The sequence below is a fragment of the Triticum urartu genome, chromosome 1A, assembly GCF_056163025.1.
Source record: "Triticum urartu cultivar PI428250 chromosome 1A, HENAU_Tu73, whole genome shotgun sequence".
NCBI lineage: Eukaryota > Viridiplantae > Streptophyta > Magnoliopsida > Poales > Poaceae > Triticum > Triticum urartu.
The window spans coordinates 13,429,503-13,451,916 of NC_141873.1; the positions used below are offsets into that span (position 1 = coordinate 13,429,503).

General features: G+C 43.8%; 1 protein-coding gene across 1 annotated transcript; it reads left to right on the plus strand.

Moving 5' to 3' along the window:
- The first annotated feature begins 1,429 nt into the window (after positions 1-1,429).
- On the plus strand, positions 1,430-4,415 carry LOC125542591 (G-type lectin S-receptor-like serine/threonine-protein kinase SD2-5). The gene has a single exon (XM_048705674.2). It carries the CDS (start codon positions 1,623-1,625, stop codon positions 4,110-4,112), a length of 2,490 nt encoding a protein of 829 aa, XP_048561631.2. The 5' UTR covers positions 1,430-1,622; the 3' UTR covers positions 4,113-4,415.
- The last annotated feature ends 17,999 nt before the right edge of the window (positions 4,416-22,414 follow it).

Below are 22,414 nucleotides of genomic sequence, written 5' to 3' on the forward strand. Positions count from 1 at the left end.
TGACAGTCATACTAGCAAGAGGGGCACAGGTAAAATTATCTTGGTTTGAACTCCAAAAAAGATCCTAAACCAAAGTCATCAAAAAACACTTCCAAACTCTTCTGTTTTCCAAATCCCTCCCAAGATATACAGCACCAATCGACACATCTAGTACTAACTGTTAACTCCTGGAAGCACACGGCCACAGCCATATCAAAGAACCTAGCAAGGATTCAGTAGGAACAGTTGAGAAACGAAACGAATCGCCGGACCTCGGGAGGATTTGGAGATGCTTTCCTTTCATCCTCGCTGCCCCTGGAAAAGATCCGAACTGTTAGATAGAGGTGGTTTTAACTTAGAGACATCTGCATATAATCTCAACCTCCTATCCTCATCTTCCTCCCCCACAAGTTTCTCTCTCTCTCTCGGCATCGACAAGGGTGGAGCTCTTCATCCTCATCCTCTTCAAGCAGGACAGAACCACCATGGCCGGGCTGCAGAGCAGGAAAATCACATTAGTAGTAGGATTACTTGGTCCAATACCATAAGAAGATTTATTTCATTTTCTACACGACTTCCAGAGAAGGTAAATAGTTTGTGCTGTGTGCCTCTGTGCCTAATCAAAGAACGCAGCGCCCATGTTCCCATGATCACCCACTTACGGCGTGTAGTGGTGCAGTTAGAAACAGTAGCGGTGCTCGGCACCTGAGGTTCTCTCCTGAATAAATACGGCTCAGCAAGATCAATGCAAATGTGTGTTGTGTCCCACTCTTCTTCAGGAATGTTGATGTTAAAAATTCTCATCACGCAGAAAAACAACTGCACCTGCATAATAGCAACCCCCGCCCAAATCAAGAGGGAAGTGTACGTTCCACCAGCATCCATACGAACCGCAACCATCCATGGGCGCCAAATGGCGACTCGTTCATTAAATTACCTGGTATCTGATGCGCCTGCGTTGCAGCTCCGAGGCGAGTCTCTGAAAAGTGCAGAAAAAATGGCACTTCTAGCAGCACCATTTACAATTGGGCGGCAACTGGCAAGGCAGCCAATAAGATCAGCAACAGGCACTAGGTCCAAATGGCAGCTCGTCCATCAAGTTAGTCATGTATACGTAAACCGAAGCTGTCAATGTTCTTTGTGCCAACAGCAAATATTATTACATGAAAAGACAATGCTGGATGACAACCATATATGACTTGATCTGAAGAACGTCGTACTTGCCATTTTTTTTAGTGCATGTCAGTGACCTCTTAATTGGTACTATATGTCAAGCTTCTTATGAAAATATTTATGTTAACATCCACACCTAGTTTTGTTTTGAATAAGGAAGAGTAGTGCGCAGTAGGCGAGCAACTACCACGAAAATGACCTGTGCCAGCAGACCTAGATAGTGACCTTTTGGAACTAGTGACTATTGAGACCTGGGATGTTATCATGATACTGAGAGGGAGACGATCTTTGATCGGTTGACCACTCGGGAGTCCAGGCACCACCGCGTCTCCGAGATAATCTTTCCAGCGATCAAGCTCCATCGACTCGGTATCCTATCTCTCCCCTCTGCAAACTCATCCCTGCATCTCTTCAGTTGCTTACTGGCTTTCCATGTATGCAGTCTCCGTTACCGTTCAACTTCAAGCACCATGGGTCCTGTCAGCCTCTTCTTCCTCGTACTTGCAACTGCAACACCGTTGTTCTCCGCGGCACAAGGCTCTGGCTATCCGACAGCCAACCTCTCGACGCTGTGGATCAACAACGACGCCTCCCTCCCGCACGTCCACTACAGAGGAGGTTTAGTTGTGCGCCCCATCCTCCTACATTCACAAAGTAAATACTATAGCCAGTCCTTTGCCACGGGATTCTTCTGTGCCCCACCTTGCGACAAGTTCTACTTTGCCGTGTTCATTGTCCAAACCAACCCTCACACCCGTATAGTTGATGGGAATCCACCGGTGGTCTGGTCGGCCAACCAGGCTCGTCCTGTCAGGGAGAATGCCACCGTTGAGCTAACTTCGGATGGAGAATTGGTCCTTCGAGATGCTGATGGTAGCCTGGTCTGGTCGACCGGTACCTCAGGGCGGTCGGTAGCTGGCATGATGATCACCAACATCGGCAATCTGGTGCTGTTTGATTTGATGAATGCAACTGTATGGCAGTCATTTGATCATCCTACCGACGCGTTGGTCCCTGGACAGTCACTTCTGGAGGGCATGAGGCTCACAGCAAGTACATCTGCAACAAATTGGACAGAGAATCAGTTTTATGTCACTGTACGCGCGGATGGTTTGTATGCTTACATTGCGTCCGCACCACCACAGATCTACTATATGGCGGAATCGAACGACAACAAGGAAGGAAATGATACAACAAAGGTTACATTCATGAATGGCAGCCTCAGCATCTTTGTCGACCCAAAATATCGAGATATGAATAGCATCTCATTGCCAACAGCTAGGTCCACCCAGTTCATGAGACTAGAGTCTAATGGCCACCTTTGGATGTATGAATGGAATACTGGGGAAGAAACATGGCCTGCTGTGTATGATGTAATGAAGCCAAAATTTGGTGATTGTGGTTTCCCAACTGTGTGCGGGGAGTATGGAATATGCACAGGCAGGAAGTGCACCTGTCCCCTTCAGGATAACAATAGTTCAGGCTACTTCAAGCCGATTGGTGGCCCCGAAGAAAGTCTTGGTTGCACACCCCTGACCCCAATCTCTTGTCAAGAAATTCAGCAACATCGGCTCTTAACCCTTAACGAAGTTTCTTACTTTGATTTGAGCGACCACATTATGAATGAAACCAACCAAGATGATTGTAAACAAGCCTGCTTGAAAAACTGCTCCTGCAGGGCCGTCACCTTCAGGTTTTACCAGAATGAAACCGAAGGTTATTGCCGGTGGGTGACCAAGGTCTTCTCCTTGCAATCAATAAAATTTGAACCTCTTGATTACAACAACTCTGTTTTCATCAAGGTGCAGCTTGGCCCTTCCAACTCAGCTGCTGCAAACAACAGCAACCTCATTTTAGGCACTACAATCCCAGCTATTATTATTGTTGTGTTACTTGCTATTGCTGTCACACTTTATCTACAGAGGAGAGCATATTATGACAAGAAAGATGAAGACTTCAATTTTGATCAATTTGCTAGAATGCCGGCCAGGTTTTCTTTTCAGAAGCTGAGAGAATGCACTCAGGGGTTCAGTAAAAAACTTGGAGAAGGTGGATTTGGATCTGTTTATGAAGGGAAATTAGGTGAAGAGAGAGTTGCAGTGAAACGTTTGGAAAGTGCTAGACAAGGAAAGAAAGAATTCTTGGCAGAAGTAGAGACAATTGGAAGCATTGAACACATCAATCTTGTGAGGCTGATTGGCTTTTGTGCAGAGAAATCTCAAAGGCTTCTAGTGTATGAATATATGCCAAGGGGGTCACTTGATAGGTGGATCCATTACCGCCACAACAATGCCCCACTCGATTGGCGCACAAGGTGTAGGATCATTCTGGATATTGCCAAAGGCCTATGCTATCTTCACGAGGAATGCAGGCGAAAGATAGCTCATTTGGACATCAAACCGCAAAATATTCTCTTAGATGAGAAGTTCAATGCCAAAGTGGCTGATTTCGGATTATCTAAGCTAATAGATAGGGATCAAAGCAAGGTAATGACGGTGATGAGAGGCACGCCTGGGTATCTGGCACCTGAATGGTTAACCTCGCAAATCACTGAAAAAGTTGACATCTACAGCTTTGGAGTTGTTGTCATGGAGCTAATAAGTGGGAGAAAAAATATTGATAATTCTCTGCCTGAGGCGAGTTCCAACCTCATCAATTTGTTACGAGGAAAGGCTGGAGATAATCAATTGAGTGATCTGATTGACAAGCATAGTGAAGACATGCTCTCACACCAGGAGCAAGTGATTCAAATGATGAAGCTTGCAATGTGGTGCTTGCTTAATGATGGCTGTCAAAGGCCTTCCATGTCAACAGTGATAAAGGTATTAGAGGGTGGGACGAGCATAGAAACTGCAATTCTTCACAGATTTATCAATGCAAATTCAGTCATGCCTGTTCAAGATAATATATCCACATATTCAGTTCAACCTCAAGCATCAACCTTATCGGGACCAAGGTGAAATGGGCGCCTAATGAGAAGAAGACATCCAACTTGATTATACACTTGGTTTGTAATTGTTTTTATATCTTATCCATTTTGTAGTTTGGAAGTGTGTTTTAAATAGCGTGAAAAGAACAACTCCCAGCAAATATATATGTTTGATTGTTTGGTGAAGTTGTACCGCATAAATTTTCATCTGCAGAGTACCTGTCACCTCATCTGGTAGCCCAAAATTATATTTGTGAACTATGTTTTAAACAAGGAAATTATCTGTGATGTAACTAATACTATATCAATCTATGGAACATTGAATTCCAGAATTTTGCAAATAGCGTTACAAACCTGATGGGGATGAGCACCTTATGGAGATGGCTCAAGGCGTACGGATCTAAGGCGAAAGATGAGATCAGGATGAGAATCTTTAGACGAGAGAAAAATTAAGTGATTTTTCTGAAGTTTCCCATATTCAATACTAAAGGATTAATGATGCTAATAGTGCTGGTACTTTTGATTGTAAATTTCTAGGTTGGCCAGTAAAATGAACATGTCACTATGTCAGTCTCATATGCCAAAATAATAATACCAATCTTTTTTAAAAAATTTGGCAGCAACACTACAATCTTGCAAACAAAAATTGACTATCCTCTTTCATATGTTGGGGTGGGGCCATCACTATATGAGCCACCACAGGGAGGGGGGACGAGGAGCTGGAGAGGCTTAAAAGAAAAGAAAAAATACTAATCCATTAGAGACGAATAAAAACTGACAGCAGTAATTCATCACATACTTCACTACACTGTGATCCTTCTGATGTTAATACATAGGAGTCCAGCAGTGAAGTAACTAAACTTTATAGACCAGCGAACTTCAGTCAGAGAGAGAAGAAAGTAACTAAACTAATTTATTTTCTAATAAAACTGGTTAGTAGGTAATGGTGCCGACTACAGAGTTGGTACTTAGATGACAATTTCTTTTCTAATAAAACTGAAACAATGTCAAGATGTGCACCTTTGGTTCAAAGGCAATGTTGGATGACTGGGACTGAACCTTTTTCTCCACAAATGCATTTGAGAAACCGGGCAGGGAAGGTGGCCTCACCGTGGGGAGCTGGTAGAGTTGAAGATGTTTAAGTGGTATCTTCTTGATAAATCGATGTCACTGCATATCAATATCAAGGCCAAGGCTTCAATGACACTGTATTTTGCTTCAGGATGACACTGCACTCATGTCAATAAGAGATTAAAATGCAACGCCTCATCAACTTATTACAGTCCTAACCCAATCGACAGTTCTGAACTACTGTAATGCATCACTTGATTGGTCTTGAATCAATCGATCGTGACGAAGGAAGTGAGAAAGCAGCACACGTTATCGCTTCTTCATGAGCGGCAGAAACTGAAAACGCAACGCCCCTACTGAACTTCATTCAGTGGCACATCATGGTGAATGAAGGTAATGAGCATACTGTCAAGGGGTGGCCAATACTGCACTCTGAAAACATACTGACACTCAAACAACCGAGTGAACTTCACTCGTGGTGCCTGCCACCACAGCAGAAATATTTATTTAGGATAGACAACACTCAGAGAACAACAACACTAATTGCTTACCATTAACTCAATTCAGGTACAACCTCAGAAGACCCGAGAATACTCGAATATTCAGACTCCTGAGCCAGTAAATAAAACCGAATCCTCAAATTCAACTCACTCAAGGTCCGGGGATGTGATCCACCACAACACTCACAAGGTTGAATACGGTCTTTACAATTTACAGCAACATCGTTTCCACATTGAGTTTCATGCAGCACAAAGTCCACCAAACAAAATGAATGGTTTATTGAATCTCGATCGTAGTGATACACATGTTCATGCCAGAAGATATAAGATAGTAATGATAGTACCACCTACTTGTGGCACTGCCATGTAAGTCATATCGGTATGAAACGCATGAAGAAGCTCCATGTTGATGGATCTTTGGGCTCACTCGTTTTTGAAAAGTTTGAGACATGCGAACCATGTCTATTGGTGTATATGCATGAAGAAACTCCATGCAAATGGACCGTTTGGACTCACTCGATTTTGAATCACTTGAGACATGCAAATCATACCACATGGGTAAGATGACCGAAAACCTCGTTTTCAGTAAAATGGAACTAGAAAGCAACTTGTTGGAAGTAATACATTTTGATGTGTGCAGTCCAATGAGTGCTGAGGCATGTAGTGGATATCGTTATGTTCTTACTTCACAGATGATTTGAGTAGATACTGAGTATATTTACTTGATGAAACATAAGTCTGAATTATTGAAAGGTTCAAGTAATTTTAGAGTGAAGTTGAACATCGTCGTGACAAGAGGATAAAATGTCTATGATATGATCGTAGAGATGAATATCTGAATTACGAGTTTGGCACAAAATTAAGACATTGTGGAAATTGTTTCACAACTAATACAGTCTGGAACACCACAGTGTGATGGTGCGTCCGAACATCATAACTGCACCCTATTGGATATGATGCATACCATGATGTCTCTTATCAAATTACCACGATAGTTTATGGGTTAGGCATTAGAGACAACCACATTCACTTTAAATAGGGCACCACGTAATTCCGATGAGATGACACCGTATGAACTATGGTTTAGAGAAACCTAAGCTGTCATTTCTTAAAAGTTTGGGGCTGCGACGCTTATGTGAAAAAGTTTCAGGCTGATAAGCTCGAACCCAAAGCGGATAAATGCATCTTCATAGGACACCCAAAATAGTTGGGATATACCTCCTGTCTCAGATCCGAAAGCAATAAGGGATTGTTTTAGAATCGGGTCCTTTCTTGAGAAAAAGTTTCTCTCGAAAGAATTAAGTGGGAGGATGGTGGAGACTTGATGAGGTTATTGAACCGTCTCTTCAACTAGTGTGTGGCAGAGCACAGGGAGTTGTTCCTGTGGCACCTACACCAATTGAAGTGGAAGCTTATGATAGTGATCATGAAACTTCAGATCAAGTCACTACCAAACCTCGTGGGATGACAAGGATGCGTACTACTTCAGAGTGGTACGTAATCCTGTCTTGGAAGTCATGTTGCTATACAACAATGAACCTACGAGCTATGGAGAAGCGATGGTGGGCCTGGATTCCAAAATGGCTCGAAGCCATATAATCCGAGAGAGGATCCATATATGAAAACAAAGTGTAGACTTTGGAAGAACTACTTGATGGTCGTAAGGCTGTTAGGTACATATGGATTTTAAAAGGAAGACGGACAATGATAGTAAGTATCACCATTAAGAAAGCTCGACTTGTCGGTAAGATGTTTTCCGACAAGTTCAAGGAGTTGACTACGATGAGACTTTCTCACTCGTAGCGATGCTAAGAGTCTGTTGGAATTATATTAGCGATTACTGCATTATTTATGAAATCTTGCAGATAGGATATCAAAACATTGTTTCCTTGATGTTTTTTTTGAGGAAAGGTTGTATGTGATACAACCAGAAGGTTTTGTCAATCCTGAAAGATGCTAACAAGTATGCAAAGCTCCAGCAATCCTTCTAAGGACTGGAGTAAGCATCTCGGAGTTGGAATGTATGCTTTGATGAGATGATCAAAGTTTTGGGTGTATACAAAGTTTATGAGAAACATGTATTTCCAAAGAAGTGAGTTGGAGCACTATAGAATTTCTGATGAGTATATTTTGTTAACATATTGTTGATCGGAAATGATGTAGAATTTCTGGAAAGCATGCAGAGTTATTTGAAAGGTGTTTTTCAATGGAAAGCCTGGATTAAGCTACTTGAACATTGAGCATCAAGATCTATAAGGATAGATCAAAACGCTTAATGGTACTTTCAAATGAGCACATACCTTGACATGATCTTGAAGGTGTTCAAGATGGATCAGTCAAAGAAGGAGTTCTTGCCTGAGTTGTAAAGTATGAAGTTAAGACTTAAAACTCGACCGCGGCAGAAGAAAGAGGAAGGACGAAGGTCGTCCCCTATGATTTTGTCATAGGCTCTCTACAGTATGCTATGCTGTGTGCCGCACCTGAAGTGTGCCTTGCCATGAGTCAGTCAAGGGGTACAAGAGTGATCCAAGAATGGATCACAGGACAGCGGTCAAAGTTATCCTTACTAACTAGTGGACTAAGGAATTTTCTCGATTATGGAGGTGGTAAAAGAGTTCGTCGTAAAGGGTTACGCCGATGCAAACTTGGACACTAATCCAGATTATTCTGAGTAGTAGACTGGATTCGTATAGTAGAACAGTTATTTGGAATAGCTCCAAATAGAACATGGTAGCTGCATCTAGGAGATGACATAGAGATTTGTAAAGCACACACGGATCTGAAAGATTCAGACCCGTTGACTATAACATCTCTCACAAGCATAACATGATCAAACTCAGAACTCATCGTGTGTTAATCACATGGTAATGTGAACTAGATTATTGACTCTAGTAAACTCTTTGGGTGTTAGTCACATGGGGATGTGACCTTGAGTGTTTATCACATATCGATGTGAACTGGATTATTGACTCTAGTGCAAGTGGGAGACTGTTGGAAATATGCCCTAGAGGCAATAATAAATTGATTATTATTATATTTCCTTGTTCATGATAATTGTTTATTATCCATGCTAGAATTGTATTGATAGGAAACTCAGATACATGTGTGGATACATAGACAACACCATGTCCCTAGTAAGCCTCTAGTTGACTAGCTCGTTGATCAATAGATGGTTACAGTTTCCTGACCATGGACATTGGATGTCATTGATAATGGGATCACATCATTAGGAGAATGATGTGATGGACAAGACCCAATCCTAAGGCTAGCACAAGATCATGTAGTTCGTATGCTAAAGCTTTTCTAATGTCAAGTATCATTTCCTTAGACCATGAGATTGTGCAACTCCTGGATACCATAGGAGTGCTTTGGGTGTGCCAAACGTCACAACGTAACTGGGTGGCTATAAAGGTACACTACAGGTATCTCCGAAAGTATCTGTTGGGTTGGCACGAATCAAGATTGGGATTTGTCACTCCGTGTAAACGGAGAGGTATCTCTGGGCCCACTCGGTAGGACATCATCATAATGTGCACAATGTGACCAAGGAGTTGATCACGGGATGATGTGTTACGGAACGAGTAAAAGAGACTTGCCGGTAACGAGATTGAACAAGGTATCGGGATACCGACGATCGAATCTCGGGCAAGTACAATACCGCTAGACAAAGGGAATTGAATACGGGATTGATCGAATCCTCGACATCGTGGTTCATCCGATGAGATCATCGTGGAACATGTGGGAACCAACATGGGTATCCAGATCCAGCTGTTGGTTATTGACCGGAGAACGTCTCGGTCATGTCTGCATGGTTCCCGAACCCGTAGGGTCTACACACTTAAGGTTCGATGACGCTAGGGTTATAAAGGAAGTTTGTATGTGGTTACCGAATGTTGTTCGCAGTCCCGGATGAGATCCCGGACGTCACGAGGAGTTCTGGAATGGTCCGGAGGTAAAGATTTATATATGGGAAGTCCTGTTTTAGTCACCGGAAAAGTTTCGGGTTTTATCGGTAACGTACCGGGACCACCGGGAGGGTCCCAGGTGTCCACCAAGTGGGGCCACAAGCCCCGGAGGGCTGCATGGGCCAAGTGTGGGAGGGGACCAGCCCCAGGTGGGCTGGTGCGCCCCCCCACCAAGGCCCAAGGGGCAAGGAAGAGGGGAAGGGGGCAAACCCTAGGGAAGATGGGCCCTAAGGCCCACCCTGGTGCGCCTCCCCCTCTCCCCTCCCCTTGGCCGCCCCTAGATGGGATCTAGGGGGCTGCCGCCACCCCTAGGGAGGGAACCCTAGGTGGGGGCGCAGCCCCTCCCCTCCCCCTATATATAGTTGAGGTTTGGGCTGCCCAACACACAAGAGTTCCTCTCCTCTTCTTGGCGCAGCCCTACCTCTCTTTCTCCTCGTCTCTCGTAGTGCTTGGAGAAGCCCTGCTGGATCACCACGCTCCTCCACCACCACCACGCCGTTGTGCTGCTGCTAGATGGAGTCTTCCTCAACCTCTCCCTCTCTCCTTGCTGGATCAAGGCATGGGAGACGTCACCAGGCTGTATGTGTGTTGAACGCGGAGGTGCCGTCCATTCGGCACTAGGATCTCCGGTGATTTGGATCACGACGAGTACGACTCCATCAACCCCGTTCACTTGAACGCTTCCGCTTAGCGATCTACAAGGGTATGTAGATGCACTCTCCTTCCCTCGTTGCTGGTTTCTCCATAGATAGATCTTGGTGACACGTAGGAAAATTTTGAATTTCTGGTACGTTCCCAACAGGGAGGGGGTATATCGACCCCCCCACGTGTTGAAGTTATCGGGGAGGGGGGTATATCGACCCCCCATGTGTTGAAGTTATCGGGGAGGGGGTATATCGACCCCCCCCACGTGTTGAAGTTATCGGGAGGGGGTATATCGACCCCCCTCGTGTTAAAGTTATCGGGAGGGGGTATATCGACCCCTCCCCCCACGTGTTGAAGTTATCGGGAGTTTATATCGACACGACATACGTAAATGGGAAAATAATATTATCGGGAAGGGGTATATCGACCCCCCCCTCGTGTTGAAGTTATCGGGAGGGGTATATCGATGACGACAGACCCGATAAAACATAAGAAAACGAAGAAGACATAAAAAGAGGAGAAGAAGAAAGGAATAGCTAGAGGAGAAGATCGAAGAAAAAAAAAGAAGAAAAAAAAGAGGAGAAGAATAAAGGAATAGAGGAGAACAAGAGAAAATAGAATATTCTATTTTCTCTTCTTCTCCTCTATTCCTTTCTTCTTCTCCTCTTCTTTTTCTTCTTTTTTCTTCTTCTTATTTATTTCTGCTCTTCTTTTTCTCGTCTTCTTCTTTCTTTCCTCTTCTTATTTTCTTCTTTCCTATCCTTCTTTTCCTTCCTTCTTAATATCACTTAGCAAATTTTGCAATGATAGGGAGGGGGTGCTCCCGCGGTCTAAAATCCATCTATGCACGATAGAAAATTCTGAAAAAATACATCTATGATCCCTCAACGTCCCCGCCTCTCTCATGAACAAAAAAAATCTGTGAATAAAAAAATCATCATGTTCTATGAACAAAAAAACATCATATTTCATCCACATCCGTGCATACATCATATATGTGATCATCTATGAAAAAAACATCATATTCTATAAAAAATCATTACATATATATATGAACAAAATCAATTATGATAACAAGCATATATATCATCATATATATAAAAAACAAGCATATATATGAAAAAAACAAGCATATATATGAAAAAAAAAGCTAGGGAGGGCGCCGGCGGCCGGACCAAGGTGAGGAGGACCGCGGGGTCGGCGGCGAGGATGGTGACGGGGCAGTGGCCGCGCACTCGGGGTAGGGGGCGACGACGACGAAGGACGAGGTAGGGCGACGGCGCGGCGACGACGGGGGTGGGCCGGGGCGGCGCGCGTCGGGGCGGGGGCGTGAAAGACGGCGAGGGAGGGCCGGGGCGGCGTGTCGGGGCAGGGGCGCGGGCGACGGCGATGAGGGCGGGCCGGGGCGGCGCGCGTCGGGGCAGGGGCGGGCCGGGGCGGCGCGCGTCGGGGCAGGGGCGCGGGAGACCGCGAGGGCGTGGGAAATGACGGGCGACGGCGAGGGCGCGGGCGACGGCGACGACGGGCACGGGTGAGGCGACGCCGACGGCGGGGGCGGCGGGCGGCGTCGGGGCAGCCTGGCGGCGTCGGTGTCGTCGGGGCGGCAACTGCGAGATGAGAGTGAAATTTTCCTAAGTGTGAACTTATATAGCAAAGCCTTTAGTCCCGGTTCGTGGCATCAACCGGGACTAAAGGTGGGCGTTAGTCCCGGTTGGTGCCACCAACCGGGACCAAAGGCCTTTTTCAGCAGCCCAAAGGGCGGGAAGCGGCGGCCTTTGGTCCCGGTTTGTGGCACCAACCGGGACAAAAGGTGGGCATTGGTCCCGGTTGGTGCCACGAACCGGGACCAATGCCCCCCTTTAGTCCCGGTTGGTGCCACCAACCGGGACCAAAGGCCTTGTACTGCCCCGCGCCAAAACTTTAGTCCCACCTCGCTAGCTGAGAGAGCTTGAGAGTGGTTTATAAGCGCTGCTGCGCCTTCCCTCTCGAGCTCCTCTCAAATGCAGGCTTTCGGGCCTAACCCTGCGCTGTGTGCATGTGGGCCATCTTGAACACCTTCAAGATCATGTCAAGGTATGTGCTCATTTGAAAGTACCATTAAGCGTTTTGATCTATCCTTATAGATCTTGATGCTCAATGTTCAAGTAGCTTGATCCAGGCTTTCCATTGAAAAACACTTTCCAAATAACCCTATATGCTTTCCAGAAATTCTACGTCATTTCTGATCAACAATATGTCAACAACATATATTTATCAGAAATTCTATAGTGCTCCCACTCACTTCTTTGGAAATACAAGTTTCTCATAAACTTTGTATACACCCAAAATCTTTGATCATCTCATCAAAGCATACATTCCAACTCCGAGATGCTTACTCCAGTCCTTAGAAGGATTGTTGGAGCTTTGCATACTTATTAGCATCTTTCAGGATTGACAAAACCTTCCGGTTTTATCACATACAACCTTTCCTCAAGAAAATCGTCGAGGAAACAATTGTTTTTGACATCCTATCTGCAAGATTTCATAAATAATGCAGTAATCGCTAATATAATTCCAACAGACTCTTAGCATCGCTACGAGTGAGAACGTCTCATCGTAGTCAACTCCTTGAACTTGTCGGAAAACATCTTAACGACAAGTCGAGCTTTCTTAATGGTGATACTTACCATCATTGTCCGTCTTCCTTTTAAAATCAATATGTACCTAACAGCCTTACGACTATCAAGTAGTTCCTCCAAAGTCTACACTTTGTTTTCATACATGGATCCTTTCTCGGATTTTATGGCCTCGAGCCATTTATCGGAATTCAGGCCCACCATTGCTTCTCCATAGCTCGTAGGTTCATTGTTGTATAGCAACATGACTTCCAAGACAGGATTACGTACCACTCTGAAGTAGTACGCATCCTTGTCATCCCACGAGGTTTGGTAGTGACTTGATCTGAAGTTTCATGATCACTATCATAAGCTTCCACTTCAATTGGTGTAGGTGCCACAGGAACAACTTCCTGTGCCCTGCCACACACTAGTTGAAGAGACGGTTCAATAACCTCATCAAGTCTCCACCATCCTCCCACTAAATTCTTTCAAGAGAAACTTTTCCTCGAGAAAGGACCCGATTATAGAAACAATCCCTTATTGCTTTCGGATCTGAGACAAGAGGTATACCCAACTGTTTTGGGTGTCCTATGAAGATGCATTTATCCGCTTTGGGTTCGAGCTTATCAGCCTGAAACTTTTTCACATAAGCATCGCAGCCCCAAACTTCTAACAAATGACAGCTTAGGTTTCTCTAAACCATAGTTCATATGGTGCCATCTCATCGGAATTACGTGGTGCCCTATTTAAAGTGAATGTGGTTGTCTTTAATTCCTAACCCATAAACTATCGTGGTAATTCGATAAGAGACATCATGGTATGCATCATATCCAATAGGGTGCAGTTATGATGTCCGGACACACCAACACACTATGGTGTTCCAGGCTGTATTAATTGTGAAACAATTTTTACAATGTCTTAATTCTATGCCAAACTTGTAATTCAGATATTCATCTCTATGATCATATCATAGATATTTTATCCTCTTGTCACGACGATCTTTCAACTTCACCCTGAAATTACTTGAACCTTTCAATAATTCAGACTCGTGATTCATCAAGTAAATATACTCAACATCTACTCAAATCATCTGTGAAGTAAGAACATAACGATATCCACTACACGCCTCAGCACTCTTTGGACTGCACACATCAAAATGTATTACTTCCAACAAGTTGCTTTCTAGTTCCATCTTACTAAAAACGAGGCTTTCAGTCATCTTGCCCATGTGGTATGATTTTCATGTCTCAAGTGATTCAAAATCAAGTGAGTCCAAACGGTCCATTTGCATGGAGTTTCTTCATGCATATACACCAATAGACATGGTTCGCATGTCTCAAACCTTTCAAAACAAGTGAGCCCAAAGATCCATCAACATGGAGCTTCTTCATGCGTTTTATACCGATATGACTTACGTGGCAGTGCCACAAGTAGGTGGTACTATCATTACTATCTTTTGGCATGAACATGTGTATCACTACGATCGAGATTCAATGAACCATTAATTTTAGGTGCAAGACCATTGAAGGTATTATTCAAATAAACAGAGTAACCATTATTCTCCTTAAATGAATAACCGTATTGCGATAGACATAATCCAATCATGTCTATGCTCAATGCAAACACCAAATAACAATTATTTAGGTTTTAATACCAATCTCGATGGTAGAGGGAGCGTGCGATGCTTGATCATATCAACCCTAGAAACACTTCCAACACATATCGTCAGCTCACCTTTAGCTAGTCTCCGTTTATTCCGTAGCCTTTTGTTTCGAGTTACTAACACTTAGCAACCGAACGGTATCTAATACCCTGGAGCTACTAGGAGTACTAGTAAAGTACACATCAACACAATGTATATCCAATATACTTCTATCGACCTTGCCAGCCTTCTCATCTACCAAGTATCTAGGGTAATTCTGCTCCAGTGGCTGTTCCCCTTATTACAGAAGCACTCAGTCTCGGGTTTGGGTTCAACCTTGGGTTTCTTCACTAGAGCAGCAGCTGAATTGCCGTTTCATGAAGTATCCCTTTGTTCCCTTGCCCTTCTTGAAACTAGTGGTTTCACCAACCATCAACAATTGATGCTCCTTCTTGATTTCTACTTTCGCGGTGTCAAACATCGCGAATATCTCGAGGATCATCATATATGTCCCTGATATATCATAGTTCATCACGAAGCTCTAGCAGCTTGGTGGTAATGACTTCGGAGAACCATCACTATTTCATATGGAAGATCAACTCCCACTCGATTCAAGCGATTGTTGTACTCAGACAATCTGAGCACAAGCACAACAATTGAGCTTTTCTCCTTAGTTTGTAGGCTAAGAAAATCATCGGAGGTCTTATACCTCTTGATGTGGGCACGAGCCTGAAATCCCACTTTCAGCCCTCGAAACATCTCATATGTTTCGCGACGTTTCAAAACGTCTTCGGTGCCTCAACTCTAAACCGTTTAACTGAACTATCACGTAGTTATCAAAATGTGTATGTCAGATGTTCGCAACATCCATAGACAACATTCGAGGTTCAGCAAACTGAGCGGTGCATTAAGGACATAAGCCTTCTATGAAGCAATGAGGACAATTCTCAGTTTACGGACCTAGTCCGCATAATTTCTACTGTCAACTTTCAACTAAATTTTCTCTAGGAACATAACTAAACAGTAGAACTGAAGCGCGAGCTACGACATAATTTGCGAAGACCTTTTGACTATGTTCAGGATAATTAAGTTCATCTTATGAACTCCCACTCAGATAGACATCCCTCTAGTCATCTAAGTGATTACATGATCCGAGTCAACTAGGCCGTGTCCGATCATCACGTGAGACGGACTAGTCATCATCGGTGAACATCTTCATGTTGATCGTATCTACCATACGACTCATGCTCGACCTTTCAGTCTCTTGTGTTCCGAGGCCATGTCTGTACATGCTAGGCTCGTCAAGTCAACCTAAGTGTTTTGCGTGTGTAAATCTGTCTTACACCCGTTGTATGTGAACGTTAGAATCTATCACACCCGATCATCACGTGGTGCTTCGAAACAACGAACTGTCGCAACGGTGCACAGTTAGGGGGAACACTTTCTTGAAATTATTATGAGGGATCATCTTATTTACTACCGTCGTTCTAAGTAAACAAGATGCATAAACATGATAAACATCACATGCAATCAAATAGTGACATGATATGGCCATCATCACTTTGCTCCTCTTGTTCTCCATCTTCGGGGCTCCATGATCATCATCGTCACCGGCATGACACCATGATCTCCATCATCATGATCTCCATCATCGTGTCTTCATGAAGTTGTCTCGTCAACTATTACTTCTACTACTATAGCTAACGGTTAGCAATAAAGTAAAGTAATTACATGACGTTTATGTTGACACGCAGGTCATAAATAAATTAAGACAACTCCTATGGCTCCTGCCGGTTATCATACTCATCGACATGCAAGTCGTGATTCCTATTACAAGAACATGATCAATCTCATACATCACATATATCATTCATCACATCCTTTTGGCCATATCACATCACATAGCATACCCTGCAAAAACAAGTTAGACGTCCTCTAATTGTTGTTTGCATGTTTTACGTGGCTGCTATGGGTTTCTAGCAAGAACGTTTCTTACCTACGCAAAAACCACAATGTGATATGCCAATTGCTATTTACCCTTCATAAGGACCCTTTTCATCGAATCCGATCCGACTAAAGTGGGAGAGACAGACACCCGCTAGCCACCTTATGCAACTAGTGCAGGTCAGTCGGTGGAACCAGTCTCACGTAAGAGTACGTGTAAGGTCGGTCCGGGCTGCTTCATCCCACAATGCCACCGAATCAAGATTGGACTAGTAACGGTAAGCATATTGAACAAAATCAACGCCCACAACTACTTTGTGTTCTACTCATGCATAGAAACTACGCATAGACCTAGCTCTGATACCACTATTGGGGAACGTAGCATAAATTCAAAATTTTCCTACGTGTCACCAAGATCTATCTATGGAGTCATCTAGCAACGAGGGAGGAGTGGATCTACATACCCTTGTAGATCGCGCGCGGAAGCGTTCAAGAGAACAGGGTTGATGGAGTCGTACTCGTCGTGATCCAAATCACCGATGATCCTAGCGTCGAACGGACGGCACCTCCGCGTTCAACACACGTACGGAGCAGCGACGTCTCCTCCTTCTTGATCCAGCAAGGGGGAAGGAGAGGTTGATGGAGATCCAGCAGCACGACGGTGTGGTGGTGGAAGTAGCGGGATTCCAATAGGGCTTAGCCAAGCGCTGCGGGAGGAGGGAGATGTGTCATGGGAGGGAGAGGGAGGCGCCAGGGCTTAGGTTGGTGCTGCCCTCCCTTCCCCCCACTATATATAGGGCCAAGGGAGAGGGGGTCGTAGCCTTGGCCCTTCCTCCAAGGAAGGGTGCGGCCAGGGAGGAGTCCCTCCTCCCCAAGGCACCTCGGAGGTGCCTTCCCCTTTTAGGACTCTTCCTTTTCCTCTTCTCTTGGCGCATGGGCCTCTTGGGGCTGGAGCCCTTGGCCCATATAGGCCAAGGCGCACCCCCTACAGCCCATGTGGCCCCCCGGGGCAGCTGGCCCCACCCGGTGGACCCCCGGGACCCTTCCGGTGGTCCCGGTACAATACTGGTGACCCCGAAACTTGTCCCGATGGCCGAAATAGCACTTCCTATATATAATTCTTTACCTCTGGACCATTCCGGAACTCCTCGTGACGTCCGGGATCTCATCCGGGACTCCGAACAACTTTCGGGTTACCGCATACTAATATCTCTATAACCCTAGCGTCACCAAACCTACGGGTTCGGGAGACATGCAGACATGACCGAGATGACTCTCCGGTCAATAACCAACAGCGGGATCTGGATACCTATGTTGGCTCCCACATGTTCCACGATGATCTCATCGGATGAACCACGATGTCAAGGACTTAATCAATCCCGTATACAATTCCCTTTGTCTAGCGGTACGATACTTGCCCGAGATTCGATCGTCGGTATCCCGATACCTTGTTCAATCTCGTTACCGGCAAGTCTCTTTACTCATTCCGTAACACATCATCCCATGATAAACTCCTTGATCACATTGTGCACATTATGATGATGTCCTACCGAGTGGGCCCAGAGATACCTCTCCGTTTACACGGAGTGACAAATCCCAGTCTCGATTCGTGCCAACCCAACAGACACTTTCGGAGATACCTATAGTGTACCTTTATAGCCACCCAGTTACGTTGTGACGTTTGGCACACCCAAAGCACTCCTACGGTATCCGGGAGTTGCATAATCTCATGGTCTAAGGAAATGATACTTGACGTTAGAAAAGCTTTAGCATACGAACTACATGATCTTGTGCTAGGCTTAGGATTGGGTCTTGTCCATCACATCATTCTCCTAATGATGTGATCCCGTTATCAACGACATCCAATGTCCATGGTCAGGAAACCGTAACCATCTATTGATTAACGAGCTAGTCAACTAGAGGCTTACTAGGGACATGGTGTTGTCTATGTATCCACACATGTATCTGAGTTTCCTATCAATACAATTCTAGCATGGATAATAAACGATTATCATGAACAAGGAAATATAATAATAACTATTTATTATTGCCTCTAGGGCATATTTCCAACAGTCTCCCACTTGCACTAGAGTCAATAATCTAGTTCACATCGATATGTGATAAACACTCAAGGTCACATCCCCATGTGACTAACACCCAAAGAGTTTGCTAGAGTCAATAATCTAGTTCACATTACCATGTGATTAACACTCGATGAGTTCTGGGTTTGATCATGTTATGCTTGTGAGAGATGTTATAGTCAACGGGTCTAAATCTTTCAGATCCGTATGTACTTCGCAAATTTCTTATGTCATCTTGTAGATGCAACTACTATGCTACATTTGGAGCTATTCCAAATAACTGTTCTACTATACGAATCCAGTTTACTACTCAGAATAATCTGGATTAGTGTCAAAGTTTGCATCGGCGTAACCCTTTACGACGAACTCTTTTACCACCTCCATAATCGAGAAAATTCCTTAGTCCACTAGTTACTAAGGATAACTTTGACCGATGTCTTGTGATCCATTCTTGGATCACTCATGTACCCCTTGACTGACTCATGGCAAGGCACATTTCAGGTGCGGTACACAGCATAGCATACTGTAGAGCCTATGTCTTAAGCATAGGGGACGACCTTCGTCCTTTCTCTCTATTCTACCGTGGTCGAGCTTTAAGTCTTAACTTCATACCTTACAACTCAGGCAAGAACTCCTTCTTTGATTGGTCCATCTTGAACACCTTCAAAATCATGTCAAGGTATGTGCTCATTTGAAAGTACCATTAAGCGTTTTGAACTATCCTTATAGATCTCGATGCTCAATGTTCAAGTAGCTTAATCCAGGCTTTCCATTGAAAAACACTTTCCAAATAACCCTATATGCTTTCCAGAAATTCTACATCATTTCTGATCCATAATATGTCAACAACATATATTCATCAGAAATTCTATAGTGCTCCCACTCACTTCTTTGGAAATACAAGTTTCTCATAAACTTTGTATAAACCCAAAATCTTTGATCATCATCAAAGCATACATTCCAACTCCGAGATGCTTACTCCAGTCCTTAGAAGGATTGCTGGAGCTTTGCATACTTGTTAGCATCTTTCAGGATTAACAAAACCTTCCGGTTTGTATCACATACAACCTTTCCTCAAAAAAACGTCGAGGAAACAATGTTTTGACATCCTATCTGCAAGATTTCATAAATAATGCAGTAATCGCTAATATAATTCCAACAGACTCTTAGCATCGCTACGAGTGAGAACGTCTCATCGTAGTCAACTCCTTGAACTTGTCGGAAAACATCTTAACGACAAGTCAAGCTTTCTTAATGGTGACAGTTACCATCATTGTCCGTCTTCCTTTTAAAATCCATCTGTACTCAACAGCCTCACAACCATCGAGCTGTTCTGTCAAAGTCTACACTTTGTTTCCATACATGGATCCTCTCTCGAATTTTATGGCCTCGAGCCATTTATCGGAATCTAGGCCCACCATCGCTTCTCCATAGCTCGTAGGTTCATTGTTGTCTAGCAACATGACTTCCAAGACAGGATTACGTACCAATCTAAAGTAGTACGCATCCTTGTCATCTCATCGGAATTACGTGGTGCCCCTTTTAAAGTGAATGTGGTTGTCTCTAATGCCTAACCCATAAACTATAGTGGTAATTCGATAAGAGACATCATGGTATGCATCATATCCAATAGGGTGCAGTTATGATGTTCGGACACACCATCACACTATGGTGTTCCAGACTGTATTAGTTGTGAAACAATTTCCACAATGTCTTAATTCTATGCCAAACTTGTAATTCAGATATTCATCTCTATGATCATATCATAGATATTTTATCCTCTTGTCACGACGATCTTTCAACTTCACCCTGAAATTACTTGAACCTTTCAATAATTCAGACTCGTGATTCATCAAGTAAATATACTCAACATCTACTCAAATCATCTGTGAAGTAAGAACATAACGATATCCACTACACGCCTCAGCACTCATTGGACTGCACACATCAAAATGTATTACTTCCAACAAGTTGCTTTCTAGTTCCATCTTACTAAAAACGAGGCTTTCAGTCATCTTGCCCATGTGGTACGATTTGCATGTCTCAAGCGATTCAAAATCAAGTGAGTCCAAAACGGTCCATTTGCATGGAGTTTCTTCATGCATATACACCAATAGACATGGTTCGCATGTCTCAAACTTTTCAAAACGAGTGAGCCCAAAGATCCATCAACATGGAGCTTCTTCATGCATTTTATACCGATATGACTTACGTGGCAGTGCCACAAGTAGGTGGTACCATCATTACTATCTTATATCTTTTGGCATGAACATGTGTATCACTACGATCGAGATTCAATGAACCATTCATTTTAGGTGCAAAACCATTGAAGGTATTATTCAAATAAACAGAGTAACCGTTATTCTCCTTAAATGAATAATCGTATTGCGATAGACATAATCCAATCATGTCTATGCTCAACGCAAACACCAATCTCGATGGTAGAGGGAGCGTGCGATGCTTGATCATATCAACACTGGAAACACTTCCAACACATATCGTCAGCTCACCTTTAGCTAGTCTCCATTTATTCCATAGCTTTTATTTCGAGTTACTAACACTTAGCAACCGAACCAGTATCTAATACCCTGGTGCTACTAGGAGTACTAGTAAAGTACACATCAACACAATGTATATCCAATATACTTCTATCGACCTTGCCAGCCTTCTCATCTAACAAGTATCTGGGGTAATTCTGCTCCAGTGGCTGTTCCCCTTATTACAGAAGCACTTAGTCTCGGGTTTGGGTTCAACCTTGGGTTTCTTCACTAGAGCAGCAGCTGAATTGCCATTTCATGAAGTATCCCTTCGTGCCCTTGCCCTTCTTGAAACTAGTGGTTTCACCAACCATCAACAATTGATGCTCCTTCTTGATTTCTACTTTTGTGGTGTCAAACATCGCGAATATCTCAAGGATCATCATATATGTCCCTGATATATTATAGTTCATCACGAAGCTCTAGCAGCTTGGTGGTAATGACTTCGGAGAAATATCACTATCTCATCTGGAAGATCAACTCCCACTTGATTCAAATGATTGTTGTACTCAGACAATCTGAGCACAAGCTCAACAATTGAGCTTTTCTCCCTTAGTTTGCAGGCTGAGAAAATCATCGGAGGTCTTATACCTCTTGACGTGGGCACGAGCCTGAAATCCCAATTTCAGCCCTTGAAACATCTCATATGTTTCGCGACGTTTCAAAACGTCTTCGGTGCCTCAACTCTAAACCATTTAACTGAACTATCACGTAGTTATCAAAATGTGTATGTCAGATGTTCGCGACATCCACAGACAACGTTCGAGGTTCAGCACACTGAGCGGTGCATTAAGGACATAAGCCTTCTATGAAGCAATGAGGACAATTCTCAGTTTACGGACCTAGTCCGCATAATTGCTACTATCAACTTTCAACTAAATTTCTCTAGGAACATAACTAAACAGTAGAACTGAAGCGCGAGTTACGACATAATTTGCGAAGACCTTCTGACTATGTTCAAGATAATTAAGTTCATCTTATGAACTCCCACTCAGATAGACATCCCTCTAGTCATCTAAGTGATTACATGATCCGAGTCAACTAGGCCTTGTCCGATCATCACGTGAGACGGACTAGTCAATATCGGTGAACATCTTCATGTTGATCGTATCTACCATACGACTCATGCTCGACCTTTCGGTCTCTTGTGTTCCGAGGCCATGTCTGTACATGCTAGGCTCGTCAAGTCAACCTAAGTGTTTTGCATGTGTTCCGAGGCCATGTCTGTACATGCTAGGCTCGTCAACAACCGTCGTATTCGAACGTAAGAATCTATCACACCCGATCATCACGTGGTGCTTCGAAACGACGAACTTTCGCAACGGTGCACAGTTAGGGGAAACACTTTCTT

Excerpts from the sequence above, each read along its gene's own strand:
- LOC125542591 (XM_048705674.2), top strand. The coding sequence starts at position 1,623 with ATGGGTCCTGTCAGCCTCTTCTTCCTCGTACTTGCAACTGCAACACCG.